This window comes from Artemia sp. Qi Xiang Cuo, chromosome 5 (genome assembly GCF_049724085.1).
Source record: "Artemia sp. Qi Xiang Cuo chromosome 5, ASM4972408v1, whole genome shotgun sequence".
In the NCBI taxonomy this organism is placed as follows: Eukaryota; Metazoa; Arthropoda; class Branchiopoda; order Anostraca; family Artemiidae; genus Artemia; species Artemia sp. Qi Xiang Cuo.
In genome coordinates this window covers 72,327,924-72,354,314 of record NC_142798.1, presented here as the reverse complement: position 1 = coordinate 72,354,314, position 26,391 = coordinate 72,327,924, and the positions used below count along the sequence as shown (strand labels likewise).

Below are 26,391 nucleotides of genomic sequence, written 5' to 3'. Positions count from 1 at the left end.
CGGGCGCAATAATAACATGCTGTTGGAGCTGGAGTGTTTATTTAAACTGGTTTATATTTTACAGTTGGTATGTTATAAAAGGTTAACAAGGTCTTTCATACTTCTTCTTCGTGTCTGTATTATTCTTGCAAAAAATAATTGGAGAAATGGGAGATTTTAGCATTATTTTATTTTGCCTTCTCTATACTGAATTCGATTCCATTCTGAGTCTTTTGTGACTCAAACTCAATTATCTTTTTATAGGGAGAAGTTTTTCAGCTTTTTTGGTCCAGTAAACCATAAACTAGGTAAAAATAAGGTCAATCGCGTTATCATCACTCTTATCATAAATAGTAATACTTGCTATATGCTTTACCACAAAAGTCTAATGACTTCATTAGTTATTGATTGATATAGCCTTATTCCTTGTTTTTAAGTACTGTTTAGTATTTCTAAGCATTAATGATTAAATAAAATGTTCTTTCATAAATAAGCGTTTTTCTCACGGATTACAACCCTGTTACCATGGAAAAGCATCCACCCCCTGGGAGTGTGACCTTATAGGATGAGGAACAACGATATGGTGAAAGTTCTGTTTTTGTTTGCATCAAAATTGATTGTTCGAATTAACCTTCTTTTCTAACTTACATGATATAGAAAGCATACCCATACACATACATTTATTTTATGGGTGGTTTAACGAGTGGGAGCAAATTTCGAAGAATTTTTGGTACTCTTCCATTAGCTGGACTCTTTTATATAGTGCTAGTTTGGTTAATGCTAATGAAATAAAATAGGATGACTATATAATAGTTTAGAAACAAAATTTGGGCCATATATTTGCACATTAGGGGAGGTGGGGGCAAAGCATAGCATACATTAAATACGTAACCTAACCTAACCTAGGCACCTCTTTCCCCCCCAAAAAAACCAAAAACCAACACTTTAAATATCGTATACGCAATTAAAACCACGCTATACTGTATACATTGTATTTCTCTACAGATGGGGCATGTATCATCCCGTTGAAAAACGGGTTTTTAAACGCGCTTGAGTTTGAGATACAAAAAGAGTCCAGCTAATGCACAGTTTATATAATTAGTTACTATTATATATACTGTGAGCTAATGGAAGAGTACCGAATTTTCTTGTTGTATAGAAAATATACAAGCAATACGCGAGGTAAAGGAGGACCCCGAACCCCCCTTTTTTCAAATATAAATTGAACATGATAGGCTAAACGATCGTCACCATTCCAAATTCCAGTAGGCAAAGCTCATATAATAAGATCAATCTCAGTTGCCCAATTGTCTTCAAAGTCCTGTGGACATTGCCTTCAAATGGCTCTTAGAAATTCATAGACTATTTGAATTATCCTTATTCCATGACTATCTACCTTAGTTCTGCCCTAGGATGGAAAGGTGATAGACTATCTATCAACATTTGAATTGACACAATTTTTATGCAATTCTGAAAAAGCTTGTGCCAGCTTTGCCTCTTACTCAGACTATCTGTCTGGGCTTATTTATTTATTCGGAGATGGGCCAAACAAAACTTGCTCTAAAACATACGGTAAAATTCGGAGCACAGCCTAAGAAACTGCTATATATAGTTTAAACTATCTAAGCTATAAACCATTTCAACCCGTGTATGCAAATTAAAATTATTATATGATACGCTTATGCGAGTATAATTAAAAAAAAATATATATATATATATAGCGAATATAGACAAAATGGTGCCGACAAGTAAAAACAGCAGCTCAATGAAGGTGAATTAAAATTTCAAAAGATACGATCAATTTTTGTACAAAATATACCATTTAATACGAAAACATTTAAGAAAACAAGGCTCGTTTTTTGGGTTTTAGTTTTTGGTAAAGAACTTGTTTCATCAGTGAGATCAGGAATATGGGGTATCATCTCTGATAAGGCTAATTTGAGGGGGCATTTGCATTGCTTAGTACTTCAGGCTATAAACCATTTAAATATAGTACAGAATCAGCAACAAAATTGAATTCTAACAGTTAAAAAAAGTCAAAAACACACGAAGACAATAAATTGACATCAGAGCCCTATTTGTTCAATGAGAGCAAATCCTAAAAAAATCCTGCGGCATTTTCCGAGACATATTCAGTGAAAAAATCGAAATTTTCTTCATGGTTTTCATATATCGTTTCATAGGGTTATGTCGATCTCTTTTTCCCGTTAAGAGAAACTTAACCTCTCAACGAAAAAAAAGCCCTAAAATAAAACATAGCCTTTTCAGGCTTTTTCAATTCAGTTTATTTTCAGGCTACAATTTTTCGGGCAAGGGGAGGGCCTTAGGCCTAAGACCCATGGATAACTCTTTTATTTCCTCCTTTGCTGGCATGATTAAATGAACACCCTTGCTCCCAACAGACGGATACAAAAAACAAAGAACGAAAAAATAGAGAAGAAAATCAATATATACATTTTGAATACACCTTTCATCATATTTTTAAAGAAAATTAAGGTTTCTGAAACAAAAAACGAAAACAATCCTGGTTATATATTACCTACTTCATAAGTCACTTTATTGTTATTTTTTTAAATTACTCTAACAGCAGATAGTATTAATAGTATCAGCCATACTGATCGTATATACTTCGTCCCCCTTATTAAAAGCTTTTAGTATTTCTATGACAACGCCTAGTTTGTCCTTTGCAGAAAGATGGGCTTTTCGATGTGTAAACTTGTCTCCAAATAGCTCAATTAACCAATGAACTTTGATAATTAAGTAAAACGGCAAAGGTGAATCGAGGACGCCGCTGATCAAAGTTAAAAAAATACATTTTTCCACAATCAGATACGTATATACATACCTTTATTCGGGGGGGGGGGGGGGTTCAGTAATAAGAAAACATTCTTTGGATTATTATTTTGTTCAGTGGGGTCGCCATTACCCATGGACTTAAGGATACAAGTTTCAAACCAACTGAAAAAACATTTAATCCTTTTTATAGAGGGGTGGGATGTCCCTAAACAAAAATTGTTTTTGTACATTATGGTTTCCTTTTCCCAGGGATATACTGGTTCAAGTTTCAAGCTGTTCCGAAAAAAACGTTTATTAGCCCTTTCCTGAGCCCGTTTTCGAATGAACCATTTGTTTTATATCTGTTTCTGTATTTGCCCTTCCCCCCTTCACCTATTTCTTATTGAACTAATCTGCTTCTTCTTAATAGAGCATTTATTGGACGTTATTACAACCGTTCTAGAGAATTTGAACGGTTCTCTATCCCATTAGGGATAGGGACATGGTAATGGATAGGACCATTACCCAAGGACTTACGGTTAATGTTAAAAAACATCTGATCATTTTTATAGAGAGGGGGGGATGTCCTTGAAAAAAATTGTTTTTGTACATTATGGTTTTCTTTTCCCAGGGAAATACCAGTTCAAGTTTCAAGGTGTTCCGATAAAAACGTTTATTAGCCCTTTCCTGACCCTATTTTGAATTGGATAGAGTAATTATTATTAAGGTCACTTTCATTCCTGGCAGTATTTACCTCCCTTTATCTACAACTCAACTGACTTTTAGAGGCTAAGAGCCGTTAATATGAAGTTTAAATATAATTCTCAGTATTTCAGATCACCTAAATAGGTGAATTTTTTTTATGAATATAATGCTATCAAAAATTTTTGATAGCAAAACGTTTTGATAGCACCTCGGTTACTGACAGTACGGGTCGCTCCTTACTTACAGGTCATTGTCACAAACTATTTGAAATAGTTTAGACTTCGGTTTAGACGTTTACTACACGCTCTTTCGATTAAACTGACGCTAATAATGTATTCTTTAAAGTATTCACTATTTCAACTGATTGTTAGAGCACTGTAACATAAGCAATTTCTTTTTCATAATATCCATAGCTTCTTTTACCCTTATTTTCGACAATTTCTTTCACACAATATTTCCAAGGGACATGTGCTTTCCATCTTCAAATAGGATTCAAAAGTTTTGAGTTTAAGTTTTGAATTCTACTGGAAAATAGAAGAAAACTACTTCTAAATATTGTGAAAAAGACATTCCTTAAGGTATTTAAGCAACCACCAAAAATATTTTCTCGAAGATTCTTCAATAAGTTCGGAACACTGGACAGGTGGGCAAATTTAACACCAATTGACCTTGAAGAGCTTTCAAACTAATTAACCAGACTGTTTTCATAAATAAAATTATTTGTGAACTTGAAATTAGGCCAAGACCAGTTAGAGTTATTACTAGATTTACTAATGTACCAACAACATCAAAATAAAACTTTTTGCCCTCTAGACGCATTTTAGGTCAATTCATACCTTACAAACACGATTTTATCACATCTTTAGGATAGTACCATATTTTTGTCAGTGTTGCCATTCCGAAAAAGATATATAAGCAAAAGTAATTAGTTGAATCTGACAACGGTTTTCATTTATAAAAATTCCAACATAATCAATCTGTTGATTGTCAAAGACAACAACATCTTCAAAGACAACACCTTATGCTGTTTAGTGTAATATCTATTTAGCTGTATTTTTCGCTGATTTTTCAGCCACTTAATATGGCATCCTTTACTACAAAAACTAAACAATTGTATGCAGAGGCATTGTTCATCACAAATCGAATTTCAGATAGTTTTCCAAGTTTCTTAGAATCCTGTAGTTATGTAAGTTTCTAATTCACCAATGCAAAAAAAAAAGATTTCGTTTTCAATGTCTAGCGTCTGACTGACCATATCTCAAACAGTGGGCTAAACTGTGCAAAAAACCTAGTTCAATTCCACTTTCTAAAGCTATAATGAGTGAAAGTTTGGGATGACAAGGATACGTTCCACAGATGACGGATGAAAAATTGCGAAAGATATAGTCCTTGTCGGCCAACGAACTAGGGCCAAACAAAAAGTAGGTTGTCCCCAAATGGGGTGGGAGGACGTCGTAAGGCAAGATTTAAGGGATATGGAAACATGTTGGGAGGGTTGGGGTGAGCCTACATAACCTACATCAACCTACATAACGGTTGATGATTCGGCAAATAGCGTTTACCACAGATAGAAATCTTTTGATCTTGACAATCCATTAGCTTTGTAAAAGAAATATGAAAAGTAACAGATCTGAGATCCTGAGCATAATTCTGAGGAAGCATACAAAAATGATATAATGTAGTAAAAGCGAGTGAAAAAGAACGGCGTTATTAGGTTGGTAACTTGAATATATCAGCACATAAATGAGGTTTTGAAGTTACCTACCAATCCAAACACCAAGGATAAACAGTAAACCCAAACACAGTCAACCAATAAGAAGGATCTTTGGACGCGCAGGATTGTAGGAATCACCAGTGGTTTAAGAATCACCAGTGATTTAAATTGGGAAGCTTACGTTCCAAATATTTAATTATATTAGGAATAAAACATTTATAATATTTAATAATATTATATTACACGTAAAGTACCACGGGCTGTAAATTGAAATCTCATTATTTGAACTGGTTCGGTGGAAGCTCACACAACCATATCTAGCTTAGAAAATTAGGAAAAATCGGAAAGTCGATTTTTAATGGAAAAGACTTCAGTATGCAGTTGTACAGTTTCTGATAGCAACAGGTGCCAAACGTAAAAAACGGAAACGTTGGTGAAAAATCGTAAAAAATAAGCTAAAAACACTTAGCACCAAACATCTTAAGAAGGTGTATTTTTCCTTTGAAGGTGTGGCTGTCTTTAGGGATCCATAGATAGTCAATGTTTGTACTTTTACGGACGAAAAGAATTGTCACATTTAATTAATTAGTTTTGATTATTTATTTCCTACGTTTAACGAGGCAGCACTTATGAAAAAATGGCCCTGCCCTAAAATCTATAATTCCGAAACAACAAAAAAACAAATCTTAGAATATCGCAGTGCTCAGATACGAATAGACCATAGATAGGTCAAGGGGGAAAAACTTTTGATTTTAATGGCCTTGGTACTTCAATTTTTTTAAAACTATCAATTAAGCACTGAAATCTTAAGCTATGTTTGCTTAAATATTATAAATCTTTTATTCCTCTTGTTTTAGCTTGCCCTGTTTTCATTAGCTTGCCGTGTTTCATTGTTACATTTAAAAAAAACTGATGTTTTTCCTTTGAGGCTGCTCAAGGGTATTGACAACTGTAGCCAGAAAAGGTAAACTACTCTACCGTTATTTATCAAAAAAATTGAAAAGAAAACGGAAGAAGACCCGACGCATGCCTCGGCAATTGAGAGTTGAATTAGTATTTCATTGGCCAAATAGTCCCAAGATGACATACCCTCCCAGAAAAGTAAAGCTTTCTGCCCCTTGACAAGAAAAGTTTCGAGGAAAAGGTTGTGTTTCCTTCATATCTAAATTTCTTTAAAACTTTACGTATGCTTTTATGTTTTCTAGTTTATCTATTTACATTTTTCCAATTTTGAAGCTTGCGTTCAGACGTAAGATTCGACAGAAATGACTAATATTTTTTTCAGAAAATATATTTTATCTCTTATCCAAAAATATTTGAGTTACCAGCGCTTGCTTGCTTATGTATATATTATTCAGAAAATCTGATTTAATGAAACAATCGATTCTTCTTGTATCTTCCAATTTTTTCGGCGGTTTTAAACGAATTAACGAAGTTGGTTTTAAGATAGAAATTCATCTAATAATTAGTCATACTGGTTTTAAATTGTATTTACGCTTTTTCAGAAATCTCTCTAAAATTAGATATATTTTTTTTGTTTTTAACGAAAAATCCATAATTATTTCTAATTCAACTCGATTTTAGAAACACCCTAGTCCCAAACATCTTTTTTTCGTCAAAAGACTGTCACGAAAAGACATTTCCCCTATTTAAACATATAGTTTAAGATGTGACAAAAAATAATTTAAAAAGTTTAAGTCATCACAGAAACTAAAATTTCCATAATTACTTCTAAAATGGAACATGAACTGTTAACTGGCGTTGGGTACAACGATCAAAAAATGATACAGGCGTTGGGCATCAGAGCAGCACTGAGGCCAAACTGAAATACTACTAGTTTTATAAGAATAGACATCATGACCCAGATTTATAGACCTAGAGCAGAAGAAGTTACCCAATTTTTACCCGATAATGACGAAAAAGTTCCCTATATAAAAATTTACAAAACCGAAGGGCGTTGGGGGTGAGAAAAATACATTCTGGCGGGTTTTAAGAAAATTCTTGGAAAGAATTCTACCAAAAATTCCCCAAAACTATCTGACTATTAGTTCATTTCCTATAATTCTCGTATCCGTTAGATTAGCAGTGCCACTCCATTATATCACCTGTCTAAATCATAGGATATTTCCTAATCACTGTCTGATTATGACCAGACAGTGATTAGGGATCTGCTGTCATTAGTCTGTTTTCTACATTCCCGTCTGTTTTATATGTTTGGTATATTTTATAAATGGTACAACACTATTCAAAGCAAAACAATAATATTCCTAAATAATTTAAACGAATAAGTTACATAGTTAATTTTAATAATGATGTCCAGAATTATCGGGACACGAACAAACACGACTTGTTTGATTTCATTACAATCAAAGGTTTATACATACCCGAACTCAGAGGGAAGATTTCACCAGTGGAGAGGGAACTACAAAAAAATATGTTTTAGGGCAAGCATTAATTTCCTCACTCACTCTCCCTTCCCTATCTCTACTTTAGGGATGGTTAAAACACTATCAAATTTGATCTTCTTAACATTGTCTAGTTTCTTTTTAACATTGCATCAGTACGATTGCATCAGTACATTGCATCAGTAAGTCTCATTACAAAATTTTCTACTCCATTACACCACCTTATGGAATTCATAGCATACTCTTAGTCACTGTCTGATTATCCGTTTTCTACATTTCACGTCTGTTTCCTACATCTTTTATATATTCCTACAAATTTATCAACTCCACACTCCGAAGAAAAATATCGCATACGTGCCCGGTCATCAACTCCCGCCCCCCCCCCTCCCGTCACAGAAATATTGTGATAAATACAAATATTTGATTTTTTCCACCTATGGGTATACAAACCCATTTTCTTAAAAAATGTTAAATATGAAGTTAAACAATTCTTAGTTTTATAAACTTATCTATTCAGAGATAGGGCTTTTTATCTGGAAGCTCTATGGCAACGCCAACCTCGCCTTTGAAAAGGAGGAAGATAGTTCACTATGTAAACTTGATTTCAAATATCTGCGCCAATGACAGGCAGATAATCGAGTTTGAAGAGCGGTCCATATTGACAACAAGACTAATTAGTCACTTATTTAAAGGTTAAACAAACAAATGAAAATAAATCAATAGTCAGGATGGTATAATAGATTTGATTAAGTCTTCTATTTATTAGGATCGCTTCCAAACGAGAAAGTTAAATGTAATAAGCAAATAGATGACATTAAAATAAGACATTAGAATAGGAGCACAATTTCCATCTTCCAGTAATAAAATGCCATTTAGTGTAACCCACCCATCTTTATTCCTAAGTTATAATAGAATATATGATAAACCAGGAAAAAGTTAAAAATAAAATATCGGATAAAAAGAGAAGGCCATTGAGAATAATTAAAGTTACTAGGTTTAACATTTTAGTTTCATTGGGTCTTTCTGATTATCAAAAAGTTGCCCCAGGCGCTCCAGTTTCCATGTATGAACATCCCTTCAAACCCCTCATTTAGGGCCACTGTGAGTCGCTATTCAAATCCGGGCACAAATTTCTTTTAAAGTTCCCAAATTATTAGAAGTTTACTTTTTGCAAAATGTAAAAGGAACATGCCAGAAAAATACCAGTAACGTCCGATTCACAATGAGATTTTGTTAGAGATTTAGCTAGTGTTAATTTGAACCAATCAGATTTTTCATAGGATTTTCTGATTGGACGAAAAATTCTGGGAAAAATTTTGATTGGCTCAAATTAGCAATAGCTAAATCACGGCACAAGAAAAGTCTTGTTGCAAAAAAACTTGCATCAAAAAGATGAAGAGCTTAAGGAGTCGCTCTGTGTTGTCCATTATGAGCTTTTTTATTTTGTGTGGACAAACTGTTTATAATTGATTGAGCGGTCTTGCCATAGCTTGTCAGCGCTTTACTGAAAAATTAGTAATAGATTATATCTTATATTTTTAAACTAGCCTCTCGTTAGCTCTTCGAAAGGTTGATAAAATTATTCATCAATAGCTATTCTATCAATTTTTATCAAAATTGCTTTGTGAGTTCCCTGTAGTGCTGGGAAAATTCGCCAATGAGTCCTTTATCTTTGAGACGGTCAGCCAATGCTGAGATTCACAAAATAACTTTTAAGGTATCGAATGGCCTTAAAACTTGAAATTTTGTCATGGCTTTTCAATATAGACTTTATCATTCAAGACAAAGAAATCAGTAAGCATAATATATAAGCCACATCATCAGCTACAGATAAAGAGAAAGACAATCAAATTTAGAGAGTAGACTCGTATTGTCAAGAAGATTAATTAATCCCTTATTTAAAAGCTAGGCAAACAAATGAAAACTAATTAATAATGAGGATGGCATGCTGAATGTGAACGATATAATGGGGTAAATAAATGAATTGTTCCCTCGTGTTTGCAGGAAACAGAAAATGAAGTGAAATAGAGTTCAATTTATCATAAAAAGAAAAAAAGTAGATACAGCAGCGGTCGGAAATCCGGTACTAGTGGTAGAGAAGAAAATTGAAGAAATCGTATTGCAAATAATACGAGGTTATCTATCAGAAGTAAAAAAAAAACATCTTCCTAAATAATGAAACGAACATGTTATGTATTTTATTTCACTAGAGACGTCCTGAATGAAAAGGACAATAAAAAAGTATAATCTGTCAAATTGTGTTATATTACTAATCAAAGGTGCATAAAGGGACAGTCCTCGGAGAGGGACTAGAGGATTTCACTAGGGGAGGAGGTGAAACAACAAAATATAGCAGGTTCTTTAGGTTGCTTAAACATAGCAGCCATGTTTCATGCCCTCTTTTGTGTTTAGTTATGATTGCTGACTTTTGTCTTGTATTCATTGTCTAGTTTCTTGTAACGTTACATCAATATGACGATGATAATTTTCCAATAAAATACACATCACCTCTCCAAATTCACTGCATAGTCCATGCAAAAATACACGCATTTTAGGTCAAGTGCATCCCTAGGCGACCATCAGCTTAACTGTGTCAATTCCTGACGTCTCTATATCGGTTAGATAGCTTTTGCTAATGCCTGAGCCACAATATGGTCACACCTGTTGGTAGAAAAATCCAGATTTATGAATTTAACGTGTTTTTCCTTGATTTTAACGTCACACTTTTTCAACAGAAGTGGAAATTTAAAATGGCAAGAAATTTGTCGTAAAAGCCTGTCTCAACAGTAATTTGTTACCAAGTCTACTAATATATCTTTGTATCTCTAGCCAGATTCATCATACTCAGATAGAAAAACTGAATTTCCCAGCTTCCATATTTTCTAATTTCAAAAACTTATGCCTTGAATCTTCACTTTGATTGGTCAATGTCGTCATGTGTTGTATTGTGGTTAACCAAAAATTGTCAATCATCAATCATTTTATTCATACTAGAAAATTATTTTACAAGCACTATTAGCATGCTGTTTTGCCCAAGAAGCTTAGCTTGTTAGTGCCACAAGTATGACTACAATGTGGCCCAGGCATTATTCTTATTTAAAAGACAATGTCTACTATCCATTTTACTAGAAGCTTGAGCATTATAAAATACAGTGGCTAAAGCTCGTCTTCAGCAACTGCTTTAAAGCAGCATAGTAATTTTTATAAATAATTAGTATTTTGAACGTCTATACTTTATTATTAGCTACAGAACTGCAATAGCCAAGTTCAGATACACTTGAACTATATTTTAATGTAAACACCAGTTGCGAAAAATATGATTAGTTTTTTTTTTTTTTATTTAAAACAGTCGTACTGTGATTTTATTATTTTACTTGCATTTATGATTAAGGCCCATACCCTAAATAATTTACAAATTATCATGTCGAAGGTGTGTACTATGTCCATCGTATTGTATGTAAGGTTTGGGTTGGGATCAGGGGGTTGAAGGGGGCAAGGACACAGGGATCCTGTTTAGGGCTTTCCAGTCATACGGATTAACAGTCCTGGTATAACGATACCTTTAACGTGGTGCCGTCAACTATTCATGAAAAATACACTTGGCGTGTTGATTTTCGACGCTTATGGCGCATAGTTAATTTCATACTTGCTATCAGGAAGCTCAGACACAGGGTTGCCACCCAGTGACAAAAAGTGATTTTCTTCAATAATCTAGTGATCTATGTGAAAATTCAGTTTTTTTTGTTTAGGACCCATAAAATATTACTAGAAATAATTATAAATCACTAGGGATGGCAACCCTGCTCACGCAACTCTAAATACAAGTTGGGGTAAAATTGAAAAAGCGGCACTGGTCAAATGCCCTCATTTTGGGCCGTTCAATCAAACAGACAAAAAAAATTCTTCCATAACCCTGACATCATAGACGTGTAAGTTGTCCACCTTTCCACGAAAATGAACCATCTATGTTTTTTACCTTCTGGCCATTCTGCGTAAGATGGCTACCATGAAATTTCCATCCTGTGTCAAATGGGGATGCAGAAGCACATTGGGATTTGGAAAGGTGCCTGGTTGCCTGATCCTTAAAAGAGCAACATAAAATTTTGATTTAAGGGTAATCCCACAAGTTTCTGCGACCATATTCTATAGCGATGGTGCCACTAGACATGAGAGAGACATCGCTCTTCCCAAAGTCAGTACTACTCCGTTGACTACAGATAACCATGTTTTTCTAATTATGATTGGTTGAAAAAATCACTGTCGGGTGGGAGTTGAAATCAAAACTCTATAATGACTAACCAGGCTTCGAACCCTGGAACAACATACATATTTGACGATGTTTACATAGCATCTCTATTGTAAACTATACAGCTGCATACAAATCCACCCTGTGTCTTCTTTCTTACAATTAAATACTTTTATACTTCACCGTATTGCTACCGTATGTAAACTTTACCGTTTATAAATTCATTTCTTTGCTGCGTAAAAATATCCTATGTTTAATTGCAAGAATAGACGACAGGGAGTCAATTAGCAATATCCTTCCTTGTATAATGTTTTTATAGTTTACCGTATTACTGCCGTATGTAAACTTTACCATTTATAAATTTATTTCTTGACTGCGTAAAAATATCCTATGTTTAAGTGCAGTGGCGGATCCAGAGGGGGGGCGGGGGGGCGCGCCCACCTAGCGTAGTATGAATTAGTATGAGTTGTTTAATTAGCGCACTAGTGAATTAATTAAACTTGCTCCTAACGCAATTTTCTTGGATCACCCTATTTTGCCGCCCCCCCCCATACATTTTTTTTGGGTCAACATATTTTGCGCCCCCTCCCTAAACAAATCCTGGATCCGCCCATGTTTAAATGTGAGAAAAACGACAGGGAGTCATTAGCAATATCCTCTCTTGTAAATAATTTTTTATAGTTTACCGTATTACTGCCGTATGTAAACTTTACCATTTATAAATTTAGTTCTTGACTGCGCAAAAATATCTTATTTTTAAGTGTGAGAAAGACGACAGGGAGTCAATTAGCAATATCCTCCCTTGTAAAATGTTTTTATAGTTTACCGTCTTATTGCCGTATGTAAATTTTACCATTTATAAATTTATTTCTTAACTAGGTAAAAATATCTTATGTTTAAGTGTGAGAAAGATGACAGGGAGTCAATTAGCAATATCCTTCTTGTAAAATTATGTAACTGCTGTATCTGGCAGTGGATAAGGAAATTAATTGGAAATATATCGTTTTGAAAGGAAATATAACTCATTGTCTTCCTCTTTAAATCGAATAATCGCCTGTCCATTCTGAACTGCTTTCAACTTATGAGGAAAGTACTTGTAAATAAAGCATATTTCAATGGCTTACCCAACTGAAAATCCACATTTACTCTGTGGACAATGAAGTCTTTTCGGAAACAATATAAACTCATTTCTTAGTTTTCTTGGACAGACTTTATATAAAAAGGTCAAAGTATTTATAGAGGAAGCGTTTTTCGATTAATTTGAAGGGCTCTTGGAGTTAAAATTATATTTTAGGCTCATTATTTTTTACAAAACCTTATTAAATAATAATAAGCTCTTTTTTCTTTTTTTTATTATACTGGAGAGAAAATACAATACGTAGAAGACTTCAAGTTGACTTTTTTATAACGTATATAAAAGATTAGATTTTGATTACTTATTTGCATCACCTTCTAGATTAAATTCTTTAATAGCTTCAAAAAGTTTTCCAGCTTTATTGAGACAAAATTATATTCCAGGTTCATTATTTTTACGAACCATCACTAAATTATTATAGGCTCTTTTCTACTTTTGTCATTATACTGGAGAGAAATTAAATTCTTTAATAACTTAACAATGTATTTCGGCTTTTAAGAATTTTTATAGAGTTAAAATTACATTCCAGAATCGTTATTTTTAGAAAATAGAATGCGAATTGGACTTCTAGTTTATTTTTTTATAATGTATATAAAAGATTAGATTCTAATTATTTATTTTCATCAACTTCTGATTAAATTCTTTAATACCTTACGAATGTTTATCTGCTCTAACGAAATTTTGTGGAATTAAATACACAGTTGTTTAATTTTACAAGGAGGACATTGCTAATCGACTGCTTTATAAAGATTAAATTATATCCTAGGTTTATTATTTTTTAAAGAACCTCATTAAATTGTAATAAGCTCTTTTTTACTTTTTTTTTATACTTGAGAGGAGATACAAAGCGAATTAGACTTCTAGTTGATTTTTTTGTAATGTATACAAAGATTCGATTCTGGTTATTTATTAAATAAAAAAAACAAGTTTTTTAAACTGAAAGTAAGGAGCGATATTAAAACTTAAAACGAACAGAAATTATTCCGTATATGAAAGGGCCTGTCCCCTCCTCAACGCCTCACTCTTTACGCTAAAGTTTTACTTTCTCACAACTCTATTTTTGTTAAAAAATAAAAAAAACTTTAGCGTAAAGAGCGAGGCGTTGAGGAGGGGACAGCCCCTTTCATATACAGAATAATTTCTGTTCGTTTTAAGTTTTAATGTCGCTTCTTACTTTCAGTTTAAAAAACTTGTTTTTTTTATTTAATTTCTGATCGTTTTTTAGTTAATGCAGCTTTTATTTTGACTCACCGTCATTAAATAAGTAAACAAAATTTGCATAAAAATTTTACTTTTCTTTTGCAAAATGGCTGTCTCTAAATTTGGTTCTGACGTAATTTACAAATTAACTTACGTAACGAACTTCTATATTCGTATATTTTTCTTCTGGCAAAAAATACAAAGTTGCAGATATTTGCAGATATTAGCTTGAAACCTATGTAATAGGGTTTTTTGATACGCTGAATCTGACGGTGTGATTTTCATTAAAATTCTTTCACTTGTAGGGGATGTTTCCTCCCTCTTTAAAAAATCAGGTTAATTTTCTCGTAGCCTTTGATGAGTAATACTACACTTAATAAAATTTACATATTTAGAATCAGCATTATAAACCCATTCTTTTGATACATTTATTGACATCAAAATTCCGTTTTTAGAAGTTTCGATTACTATTGAGCCGTATCGCTTGTTTTTTCTTTATTGTTTTTTTTATTACGTATATATTATTACGTATATGAGGGGGGTTCTCCCCTTACTCAATACCACACTCTTAAATTTAAAATTTAAAACACTCTATAATTCAAAAAACTCAGAATCACACAGGCTGTTTAATTATAATTGATAGCTCTTGTGAAAGCACTAAAAAAAACTGTAGCGTAAAGAGCAAGGTATTGAATTGGGGGCGAACCCCCTCAAATACGTAATAATTTTATTTCGTTTTAATTTTTAATGTTACTTCTTACTTTCAGTTGAAAGAACTTGTTTTTTTTAATTTAATTTCTGATCATTTTTTAAATAATGCTTGGGAATCCGGCGCCCCCTTCATAGAACTGTCCCTTACCCCAAAGAAACATCCTCCACGGAAAGATTCTCCCGATTAACCCCCTCCTCCAGCCCCCCCCACCAGAAAAAATCCTTCCTGAAAATGTCTGTATACTTCCCAATAACCAATACAATGCTGGGGAATCCGGAAATCCAATATAATGCTGGGAAATCCGGCGCCCCCTTCATTGCAATGTTCCTTCTCCCATGAAAACTTCCTTCATGGTAAGATCCTCTCACATAACCCTCGACCCCCCCCCCCCCCCACTACCAGAAAAAATCCTCTTTGAAAACGTCTGTATACTTCCCAATAACCAATACTATATGTGAACATTGGGTAAAGTTAATAACTTTCAGCCCTCCCTCCGGGGACTTTGGGGGATTAAATCATCCTAAAAGACATAGTTATCATATTTTCGACCATGCTGAATAAAATGGATATCTCAAAATTTTGATTGGGTGACTTTGGGAAAAAAATTATTCTTTGAGGGAGCTTAGCTGCTTTCCCTTTTTTTTGGTCACTCAAAAAGGACGCTAGAACCTTAGATTTCCATTTCAATATGCTCTTTCGCTATGTTATCGGACCCCTGGGTCGATACAATCACCCCTGGGGTAAAAAAAAAATAATAAAAAATAAAAATAAACACGAATCAGTGATCTTTCTTCTGGCAAAAATGCAAAATTCCACATTTTTGTAGATAAGAGCTTGAAACCTCCGCAGTAGGGTTCTCTGACACGCTGAATATGATGGTATGATTTTCATTAAGGTTCTATAACTTTTAGGGGGCCTTTTCCCCTTTTTTCGAAAATCAGCCAAATTTTCTCAGGCACGTAACTTTTGATAGGTAAAACTAAACTTGATGAAACTTATATATTTGAAATCAGCATTAAAATCTGATTCTTTTGATGTATCTATTGGTATCAAAATTCCGTTTTCTACAGTTTCGGTTACCATTGAGCCGGGTCGCTCCTTACTTACACTTCGTTGCCACGAACTGTTTGATTTTCATCAACTTCTATATAAAAATCTTTAATAGCTTAAGAATGTTATTCTGCTTTACAGAATTTTTGCCTAGTTAAATCTACAATTACATAATTTTACAAGGAGGATATTGTTAATCGACTGCTTTATAGAGTTAAAATTATATTCCAGGATCATTACTTTTAAGAAAATCTCACTAAATTATAATAAGCTCTTTTTTACTTTTTTATTATACTGGAGAAAAATACCATGCGAATTAGACATCTAGTCAGCTTCTTTTATAATGTAGATAAAGATTCGATTCTGGTTATTTATTTTCATCAACTTATAGATAAAAATCGTTAATAGCTTAAGAATGTTTTTCTGAGTTACAAAATTTTGCCGAGTTAAATCTACAATTACATAATTTTACAAGGAGGATATTGTTAATCGACTGCTTTATAGAGTTAAAATTATATTCCAGGATCATTATTTTTAAGAAAATCCCACTAAATTATAATAAGCTCTTTTTTACTTTTTTATTATACTGGAGAAAAATACCATGCGAATTAGACATCTAGTCAGCTTCTTTTATAATGTAGATAAAGATTCGATTCTGGTTATTTATTTTCATCAACTTATAGATAAAAATCGTTAATAGCTTAAGAATGTTTTTCTGAGTTACAAAATTTTGCCGAGTTAAATCTACAATTACATAATTTTACAAGGAGGATATTGTTAATCGACTGCTTTATAGAGTTAAAATTATATTCCAGGATCATTATTTTTAAGAAAATCCCACTAAATTATAATAAGCTCTTTTTTACTTTTTTATTATACTGGAGAGAATATACCATGCGAATTAAACTTCTGGTTGACTTTTTTTTATAGCGTATATAAAAGATTAGATTTTGATTATTTATTTCCATCAACTTCTAGAAAAAATTCTTTAATAACTTAAGAACGTTTATCTGCTTTAATGAATTTTTATAGAATTAAATATACAGTTATTTAATTTTACAAGGAGGACATTGCTAATCGACTGATTTACAGAGTTCAAATTATATCCTACATATATTATTTTTACAAAACCTCATTAAATTATAATAAGCTCTTTTTTCTTTTTTTTTTAATATAGCCTACTGGAGAGAAAATACAATACGAAAGAGACTTCTAGTTGATTTTTCTTAAAATGTAGGCTATATATGAGATTACATTGTGATTATTTATTTTCATCAACTTCTAAATTAAACTCTTTAATAGCTTAAGAATGTTTTTTCTGCTTATTTGTCAGTTAAGAAAAAAAAAGGTAAACCTATTTTTCGGCAGAAATGTTTCACCGTAAACCGTCTATAGTAACATGAGCTCGCAATCAAACAGTTCTTGGTAACGAACTGTATGTAAGGAGCGACTCAGCTCAATAGTAACCGAAACTCTAAAAGCAGTATTTTGATATTAATAGATACATCAAAAGAATTGGTTTTATACTAATTCAAAATATATACGATTCATTAAATCTAGCGTTACCCGTCAAAAGCTAAGAGCCTCAAAAAATTGCCATATTTTTGAAAAAGGGGAGAAACACCCCCAAAGAATCTTATGAAAATCGCACCATTAAATTCAGCGTATCAGAGAAAGCGACTATAGAGGTTTCAAGCTGATTGTATCATACCAGTGGTCCTATAAGATCGGGAGGGGGTGCATTCGAAGAGGAATTAAAAGTTCTGGTGCCCTTTTTAGTTCTAGTGGAATTTTTGAGTGGGGGGATTTTTCAAGGGATGAATTGTCCATGGGAAAATTTCCTGCAGGAGAAATTACCCACGGGGGAATTTTTCGAGGAAGCAACTTCCCACTGGGGTGGGGGGATTTCCGGGGGAAATTTTCCACTGAAGTGCGGATTTCTGGAGTGATTGGAAAAACGATTAGAAATTGAAATCTTTTTCAAATGAAAGCATGCTAAGGAGAATTTTTCAGCCGGAATCGTTCGCAAGAAATTTTACAGGGGGGGAGAAAATTTTCAGCGAGGGTGAAATTGTCCGGAGGGAAATTCACAGGAGAGAGGGGGTTTACTTGGGAGGAACTTTCCACGGACACGTTTCCTGTGAGGGTAGTAAATTTTTCATGGAGGGTGAGCCAGATATACCGGCATTATTTCAAAACGATCGGAAATTAAATTAAAAAAACAAGTTTTTCAACTGAAAGTAATGACCAACTTTAAAACTCAAAGCAAACAGAAATTATTCCGTATATGATAGGTATCTCTTCGATACCTTGCTCTTTACACTAATACAAGACTTCTGAAACACAGGAACCCTTTGATTAGAATAAGAAGGTTTCTTAAAAGTCTTAAAAACTTTAGCGTGAAGAACAAGGTATCGAGGAGGGGGGCAACCCCCCTCAAATACAAAATAATTCCTGTTGGTTTTTGAGTTTTACTGTTGCTCCTTACCTTCAGTTGAAACAATTAGTTTTTATTTTATTTAATTCTTGCAAGAGCCGTGCTGAAGCGCTAAAGATCGAACGCTTGTCCGTTTTTTTCACAAAAAAGTAAAAAAAAAAAGTTTTTTTATTCTTTGATCAATCTAGATATAACACTGCTTCAGCTGCCTGAAGGCAGGGCTGCCACCCGGTGAGAAAAAATCACTAGATTTTTGAATAAAATCACTAAATCAGCACATAAATCACTAGATTATTGACCAGAAATCATTAGAAGTTATTAGAATTATAATACTCTTTATAACTGTAATTAATAATTGTTTTGTCTCTTTACTATGTTCTATACAGGAACACCTACAGGAAGAGGGTAAAATTACCCCCTAGATGTGGAAAAATACCTTTAGTTGGATTTTTTGCTTTTCCTCAAGCAAAAAATACCCTTGAAATTTTGAGAAATACCTTTATGTATCTTTATGCAGAAAATGGAACAAAATCATTGCTTCCTCCCTGTTCCCAAATTGGTACCCTTGGCTTACACTCTGATCACTGACAATTGGTTATTGGTGATCTAATCGAAATATTTGCTTTTTCTTTTTAATTTTTTCCTTGTCGATCCAAAACCCCAGTTTTTTCCCAAGAAATATAGAAACTGTTTTTCATTTTACTCTAGTTGAGCTAGTATAATTACTGGGACTCCAGCGACAATTTTGAAAATGGCCTTTTTGTAATTCCAAGGAAAAAATGTGTCCCACTCTTCACAAATTTCGATAAGCATCAGTCTTTTTGCTTCTTAAAAATAAAGAGGCATTTGTTAATTATACGGAACACATCCATGAAGTAAAGTAATGCTAATCGTAATGAAATATGTCACAATATGATGAAAATATAATGCTTTAGTTTATATAAAAAAAAAAAAAAAAAAATTTTAAACAAGAAAAACGGGTTTTAATTTTCTATAAAGCAGTGAAATATAAAACAAATAATTATACACAAATACTCCGAATATTTCGGCCCCACGTCCGGGAGCCTTTCTCAACGAAAAAAAAAAAAAAAAAATGAAACAAAAAAAAAAAAAAAAAAAAAAATTTTTTTTGTTTCGTTTTTTTTTTTTTTTTTTTTTTCATTTTTTTTTTCCGTTGAGAAAGGCTCCCGGACGTGGGGCCGAAATATTCGGAGTATTTGTGTATAATTATTTGTTTTATATTTCACTGCTTTATAGAAAATTAAAACCCGTTTTTCTTGTTTAAAATTTTTTTTATTTTTTTTAAATGGAAAAGCAGTGTGGTCTAAGAAATTATTTAGTTTATATAATTATATAATTTGGACTATATAGTTGCACATCAGGGAGGTTTGGGGGTAAAGAAACCTAATCTAACCATACCCCCACCCCCTTAATGTTCAAATATATAGCCCAAGTTATACAAGTCCAATTTATTCTGTCACGCATTATTTTTCTTTGTGGCTATGAAACTGGTTTTAATTGATCGTACACTATCCTTATTACCCTTAGTAAATTATCCTTAGCATACTTTCGTCCCAAGACCTATCATCGGGGGCTAAGTGGGTCATGTTAAATCTAAAGGTATAGTTTTGGAAACTTTCAACTATGCTAAACAAAATGACTATCTCAAACTTTTGATCGAACGATTTTTTTTTGGGAAAAAGGGACATGAGAGAGGGGCTAGTAGCCGTTCGATCTTTTTGGTCAAATAAAAGGGACACGGGAAATATTCATTTCTGTTCAAATGAGCCCTCTCCCAATGTTCTAAAACCGTTGGTTCGATACGATCATCCCTGGGGGAAAAAAGAGGAATTAACACGCATCCGCGATTTTTCTTCTGGCAAATAATACAAAATTCGGCCCTTCTGCAGATAGGGGCTTGAAACCTCTACAGTACGGTTCTCTGATACGCCGAATCTAATGGTTTGATTTTAATTAAAATTCTTTCGCATTTATTGGGTGTTTCCTCCCTCTTTCAAAAATCAGGCAAATTTTCACAGTTTCTTAGCCTTTCATGGGTAAAACTAAGCTGAATGAATCTTATATATTTGGAATCAACTTAATAAGCCGATGATATATTGATCGATATCAAAATTCCGTTTCTAGAATTTCGTTTGCTATTGAGCCTTGTAGCTTAATTCTTACAGTTCGTTACCATAAACTGTTTTATATATTAGCACATAAATATCCAAAAACTTAAAGGATAGGACGTTATCTGCGTTTATTAGGTGTTTCAATAACAAAAAAGAGAATTTGAAGAATTATTGGAGTTTTGATTAGGTATTAGAAATAGAAATTACAATCATTAGACCATTCCCAGAGTAGATACTCCCCCTTACACCCAACCGACTTCAATCATCAAACTAAAATAAATTTAATCTATCTTAACTAGGTCGCCCGTTCTCTTGATGATACCGATCTTGGGTTATATCTTATATGGACGTGGTGAATCAGAACTCTCAGTGGCGGTATATTTGCATAAATGCTAATCTGAAACATATAAGGAATTATATTGAATCACTATTTTGTGTTTTTTTCTTTTTTTAGTTAGATTCTTGTATGATTTATTAAATTGAATCATGAATATATGCGCTATATATTGAAAAATCACTAGATTTAGCAAAGAATCGATATTTTTAGAACAGAAATCACTATAAAAAACTGGCTAGAAAAAAATCACTAGTCAACATAAAAAATCACTAGAAATATTGATAAATCATTAGGGGTGGCAACCCTGCCTGAAGGTAGCTGACCTTTTTGATCGCAAAAATTTCGTCACATGTCTGAAGCGAAGACACAGCACAAGTAGGCCTCTCTGATACCGGAACATTCTCCCACTTGATGCGCCATAGCTCAATTTCTTGCTTCAGACAGTCTGACTCGGGAAGAATATCGCCATACAATTCAACCAATGACTCCAGGTTTAATGCCTTCAGATTGACAGAAACAATTTTGGCAGGAGAAAGGACGCTGAGATTTGACAGCAGAGTCTGGTGAAGCACAAATCGTTGTTTCAGCTCGGAAGTGAAGTGGTCCAGGAAAGGAATAAAGAGCGAGGTTCTATAGTGGTTGAGAAGGTCTGGATCGTCTGCGTGCATACTGCATGCGAAAAACGACGTAATGTCACACTTCCTCTTCATGTTGAAAATCGCTCTTCTCTTAGCCAAGTCCGAAATTGAACTGAACTGACAATCTTGCACTCTCTTATACCATGCCTCGAGCGCCCATTAATCCTAATTTACTATGCAAGATCAGGTGAACATGGGGTTACCTAATTGCGTAAGCTGATCAGAGCGCATATTATTAACCCTAATTTACTATGCAAGGTCAGGTGAACATGGGGTTACCTAATTGCGTAAGCTGATCAGAGCGCATATTATTAACCCTAATTTACAATGCAAGGTCAGGTGAACATGGAGTTACCTACGGTTACCTAATTGCGTAAGCTGGTCAGAACCGTTAACCCACAAAATGCAATAGGATTTAGTGTGGGAGAATATTTTTTTTCTGGTAAGGTTTTGCCTTTACAGGTATTTTTTAGACTAATTTTCGACTCGGTCAAAAATTTCGGGGGGGGGGGGGGTTCAAACCGGGTAACCACCCCCCCCCCTGGATACGGCCTTAAGGCATGAACTCGCAATGTGCATTTCTTATAGTACCCCAAATTGTGGTGACTTTAGAACAATGTATTCTGCCACGAACTTAGATAATATTATTCAAAGTGGTGTTAATGTGAGGCTAAAAAAAAAAATTATAAATGCGTTAAATTCTCACGTAGATACCATTCCAAATCTCGAACAGTCGCTTATTGAAACGCCAAGGACAATTGAAATGATATCTTAATGTTCGAATTAGCTAAGTGGAAACTTTAACAAACTTATAAAAAATTGGTGTATAATTGGTAAATAATCTTCAGTTTTATAGGTTATGAACAAGCGTTTGATTCGGTTAATAGAAGAGCTTTGGCGAAGGTCTTATTCTTGCACGGTATACCAGACAAATATATCAAAGTGATTAGTGTTATGTACGAGAATAGACTGCTGCAGTCAAGGTGGGAAATGAGGTTAGCTGCTGGTTTCGTATTAAATCAGAAATTAAGCAGGGTTGTGTTCTATCCCCCTTTATAAGGATCATTTTCATGGAATTTGTCTTACGGAGCACAGGAAAGGCAATGGGAGACCACGGAATCAAAAGGGGAGGAAAAACTCTCCTGGATTTAGATTATGCTGATGATTTAAGCATCCTAGATGAAAAAGTGATCAAAATGAATGAACTTTTAGAGGTTTTGCAAGTTCAGGGTGCTAGAATAGGTGTAAAAAATTAATGTTAAGAAGACTGAAGAATTGAGCTCCTGTAGTATGTTATTTTATTAAAAAAAGCACAGAGCACAGAACCATTGTACAGAATTGAGAATCGTTTAACCTAGACGGCGGTTCCTGACCGCGGTTTGACATACTGATCGACGAATTGCCTACGGTATGTGTTGTATAATACAGGATGAATGTCTTGCTAAACAAATCAGTATACAATAGAATAGGAAAATGAGGAATTTGATAAGACGAGTAGGATAATTTCATTAGAAGAAGAAGAACACGAAAAGTGAAAGAATCTATAATACAGGATGAATGTCTTGCTAAACAAATCAGTATACAATAGAATAGGAAAATGAGGAATTTGATAAGACGAGTAGGATAATTTCATTAGAAGAAGAAGAACACGAAAAGTGAAAGAAATACTTGCTTTATTGATGCTACAACAAACACGTGCTTGAATGAGGGCGTGCATTTACATTATTAGTCAATGTTGAAAAATAGCCAAAATCAACAAAATATCCATGGAATACCCAAGGGCAGGTGATGTCATGATTATTAAATCAAACAAAATTCAGAATAGTACAACAAATTATATTGAGAACATTCAATTTATTAGAAATAGAAGTATGCTGTAGATAAAGTGATAGAAACCAGATAGGTTCGTTACTCCATGGATTTGGTTATCAAAAACTGTTATATCTATATGACGATGTATCATAAATGTCATATAGTGGCTTTCGAGTTAAGGAGCTTTATTTAAACAAGCAAACAGGCCCTTGACAAAAAAAATCTGGTTTTTGACCGTATTGACAATACGGTCACTGAAACGTTACTGAACTGTTTTTCTTATTCAGTGCAGCTGTTTGCTCAAATACAAGCCTTCTTAATATGCCTGGAATTAAGGTTATCTCCAGGGCTTACGATCTTATGATGGAAGACTGCACGTATTTTTCTATATAGGAGAGGAAAGCCTGAAAAAGTATTATTAGGACGGAGGAGAGAGGAAAGGTTTGAAACGCCCGTTTTCTCTAAGTAGTGTTACATATATTCTGCATATGATATGTTTCGCACTTTTTGTACACTAATATTCTCCCAAAGGATGGAATGAGGATAGGGTTATTGGTTAATCTCCTATCCCTTGAGGGTAAAACGCGTACGTTTTATGGGCGGTACGCTAGACTACATCTTTACAAAAAATTTCTAATATCTTACAGATCCATCTTTTTGGTAATCAGGAACGTCAGGGTAAGTGAGGATTCGTACGTTCTTTGGAGCAATGACAGCAGCATGTACAGCTGTACTTTTACCATCTGTTTCGCACGGATGCTTTATCACATCCACATCAAAGGGTAACTAAAAATATAAAGGTGTTTATATAATAATTTGACTATAGTGGTTGATCATATCTTAGACTTCTGTTTGTGACAGAATTCGCTTTCCCTCTACCAGCCGAATTACAAATCGCTCAAAACAAAGAAACGTCTCCATGCAAGCTAATTTTTGGTTTGTTTCTTTTTTGTATCCAACTTAGGATTCAACTTAGGTGGCTATCAAAATTTTGTATAAATGTAAAAAAAAGTTGATAGATTCTACTTACGAATGAATAAATGTAATTTTCCAGTTTAAGCTTAAGGTTTAAGGTTAAGGTCGACTTATCAAAAGTCTTCAAGTGCTCACAATAAATATTAATAATTTTTTTTACGTCGTTCTTTCTACAAAGACGCCATGAATTACAAGTCAACATGCCAGCCTGATTTCATGTAGCGACCTCAATCAATCGTTTTTGCTTTGAATGTTTTTCCACCTTTTATCAGAATTAAAGTAAATTCAGATACACGGGGAAAACTTTTTCAGCTTCAGTTTATTTTAAACTTTCAGCTTCAAACCATACGCATTAGTTGGCAAAACATAATAATGACGTGTGAATTCCAAGTGAAGGGGCCGCACATTTTAGAAAGAATGTTTTCGAAAATCCCAAGAATTAAACGAGTCAAAAGAAAAATCTGGGTAAAAACAGTTCGCTTGACCGAAAAAAAACATTTATCTTTTTGTCAAATTGAATAAAAGACCGACTGCCTGTTACACTTAAAAAATTATACCCTCAAAGAGTACTAAAATCATAACTGAAGTGCAAAATACACCTGTATTAATGACATATGTTTCGGTATGTTCATACAGACATATCGAAATTTATATATAACATATGTTGAATATGATATACTTTATGACCTAATTTCGGGTAGCCTTTCAATACATTGGGAATGCCACACTGTTTTTTCATGATCGTTTCTAGCGACCAACAGCCAATTTTTACCTGGAAATCTGAACCACTACTTTTTGGTACCTGAGAAACGACATGATCCTGTTTCTCTTCCTTTCCTCACTTCACACCACAGTATATAAATATTAGATAGTATGATCGTCCCCTATCTCACCCATTATAAAAACCCGGACCGAGGTGCGAGTGCTCCGGAGAACGTAAAAACATAAGCGACATTAGATCTTTTCACGGGTAGACAAGCCAGACTTCTCTTGAACGCTAAACTTGGCTTCAACGTTGGAACACTCAATTTTAAAGAAACTAATTTTAAATTGATTTATTCCGATACATATATGAAAATCGGTAATTAGTAGTGCAATGTTATAATTAGATGTTTTTAGGAATTACAAGTAGGTTTCGAAGTCTCGAGTTGGTTTCAAAGGCATTTTGAGAAAGTTTCTGCCACAATACGCGTTCCAGGGTAATTGAACCGCTGATGGCAGATCAAATGAGAGGAGCTGTTTGTGCGCGCTAATGAAATAGTATGTGGGAGCTGTTTGTTCGCACCGAGAATGAAGAGACAGAAATCATTTGCAGTGAACTTACTGCTAATTACCTTATACATTGCTTCACACAAACCACGCTTCCGAAACAGCCTTTATTCATTAAATAAAAATAAGTTTGAGTTGGGGTCTTATAATTCAAACTTTTTTCTATAGTTCTCTTTAAAGAAACCTGGAACCATTGCATTTATTTCTTGCTCAAGTTGCCAAATTCTTATTCGAAAGCCAAATTCACGGTTCTCGTCCTTCAAAGAGGTGGAAGGAAAATATTTCGCCTAATCGCCTTTCCAGCCTTCTTCGCCTAGAAGAAGACCGAGAGGCATACAGAAGGCACACACACGTCATTGGGAAGAAAGAGGCCCCAAGACGAGCTTCAAAGACGGACGTGTCAAGTCAAGATGCTTATAATATTGTAACACGGGTGTTTACCTCCAAACCGATTAGCAGAACATTTCCAATAGCCCAAACCTTAAGTATTTAGCCAATTAGATATTAAGTACGCTCTAATATATTTAATTTTTAGATTTAAAAAATTACAAGTTCTTAAGTAAAATAAAGCTCATTGCTACTTGTTGCACACAGGGGCGTAGCTCCAGCATTTTTATTGGAGGGAGGGGCAAGAGGGGTCCACATCCGAAGAGTCAAGGGGGCATGCGCTATATAATATTTTTTTCAAAAATTTTTGGGGGGGGGCAACTGCCCCCCCCCCCCCCCCAAACGACGCCACTGATTGGGTATAGAAATAGGCAAGCATGTTGCACAAAAAATATGTTACCTTCATTTTAATCCCATTCCTTTTCGGCTGTCCTTTTTCAGAACCTAATATCTACATAAAATTTAATTTTGAGTTAAGGATAA

At 34.0% G+C, this 26,391-nt stretch overlaps 1 protein-coding gene across 2 annotated transcripts in view; it reads right to left on the bottom strand.

Moving 5' to 3' along the window:
- LOC148952486 (tRNA-uridine aminocarboxypropyltransferase 1) overlaps positions 1–26,391 on the bottom strand; it is a 64,209-nt gene that overhangs the window by 12,697 nt on the left and 25,121 nt on the right. For both annotated transcript variants that reach the window (XM_089088982.1, XM_089088981.1), the window contains exon 3: positions 23,923–24,063. In XM_089088982.1, coding sequence (XP_088945108.1) covers positions 23,923–24,063 — 141 coding nt within the window. The remainder of the gene's footprint in view (positions 1–23,922; positions 24,064–26,391) is intronic.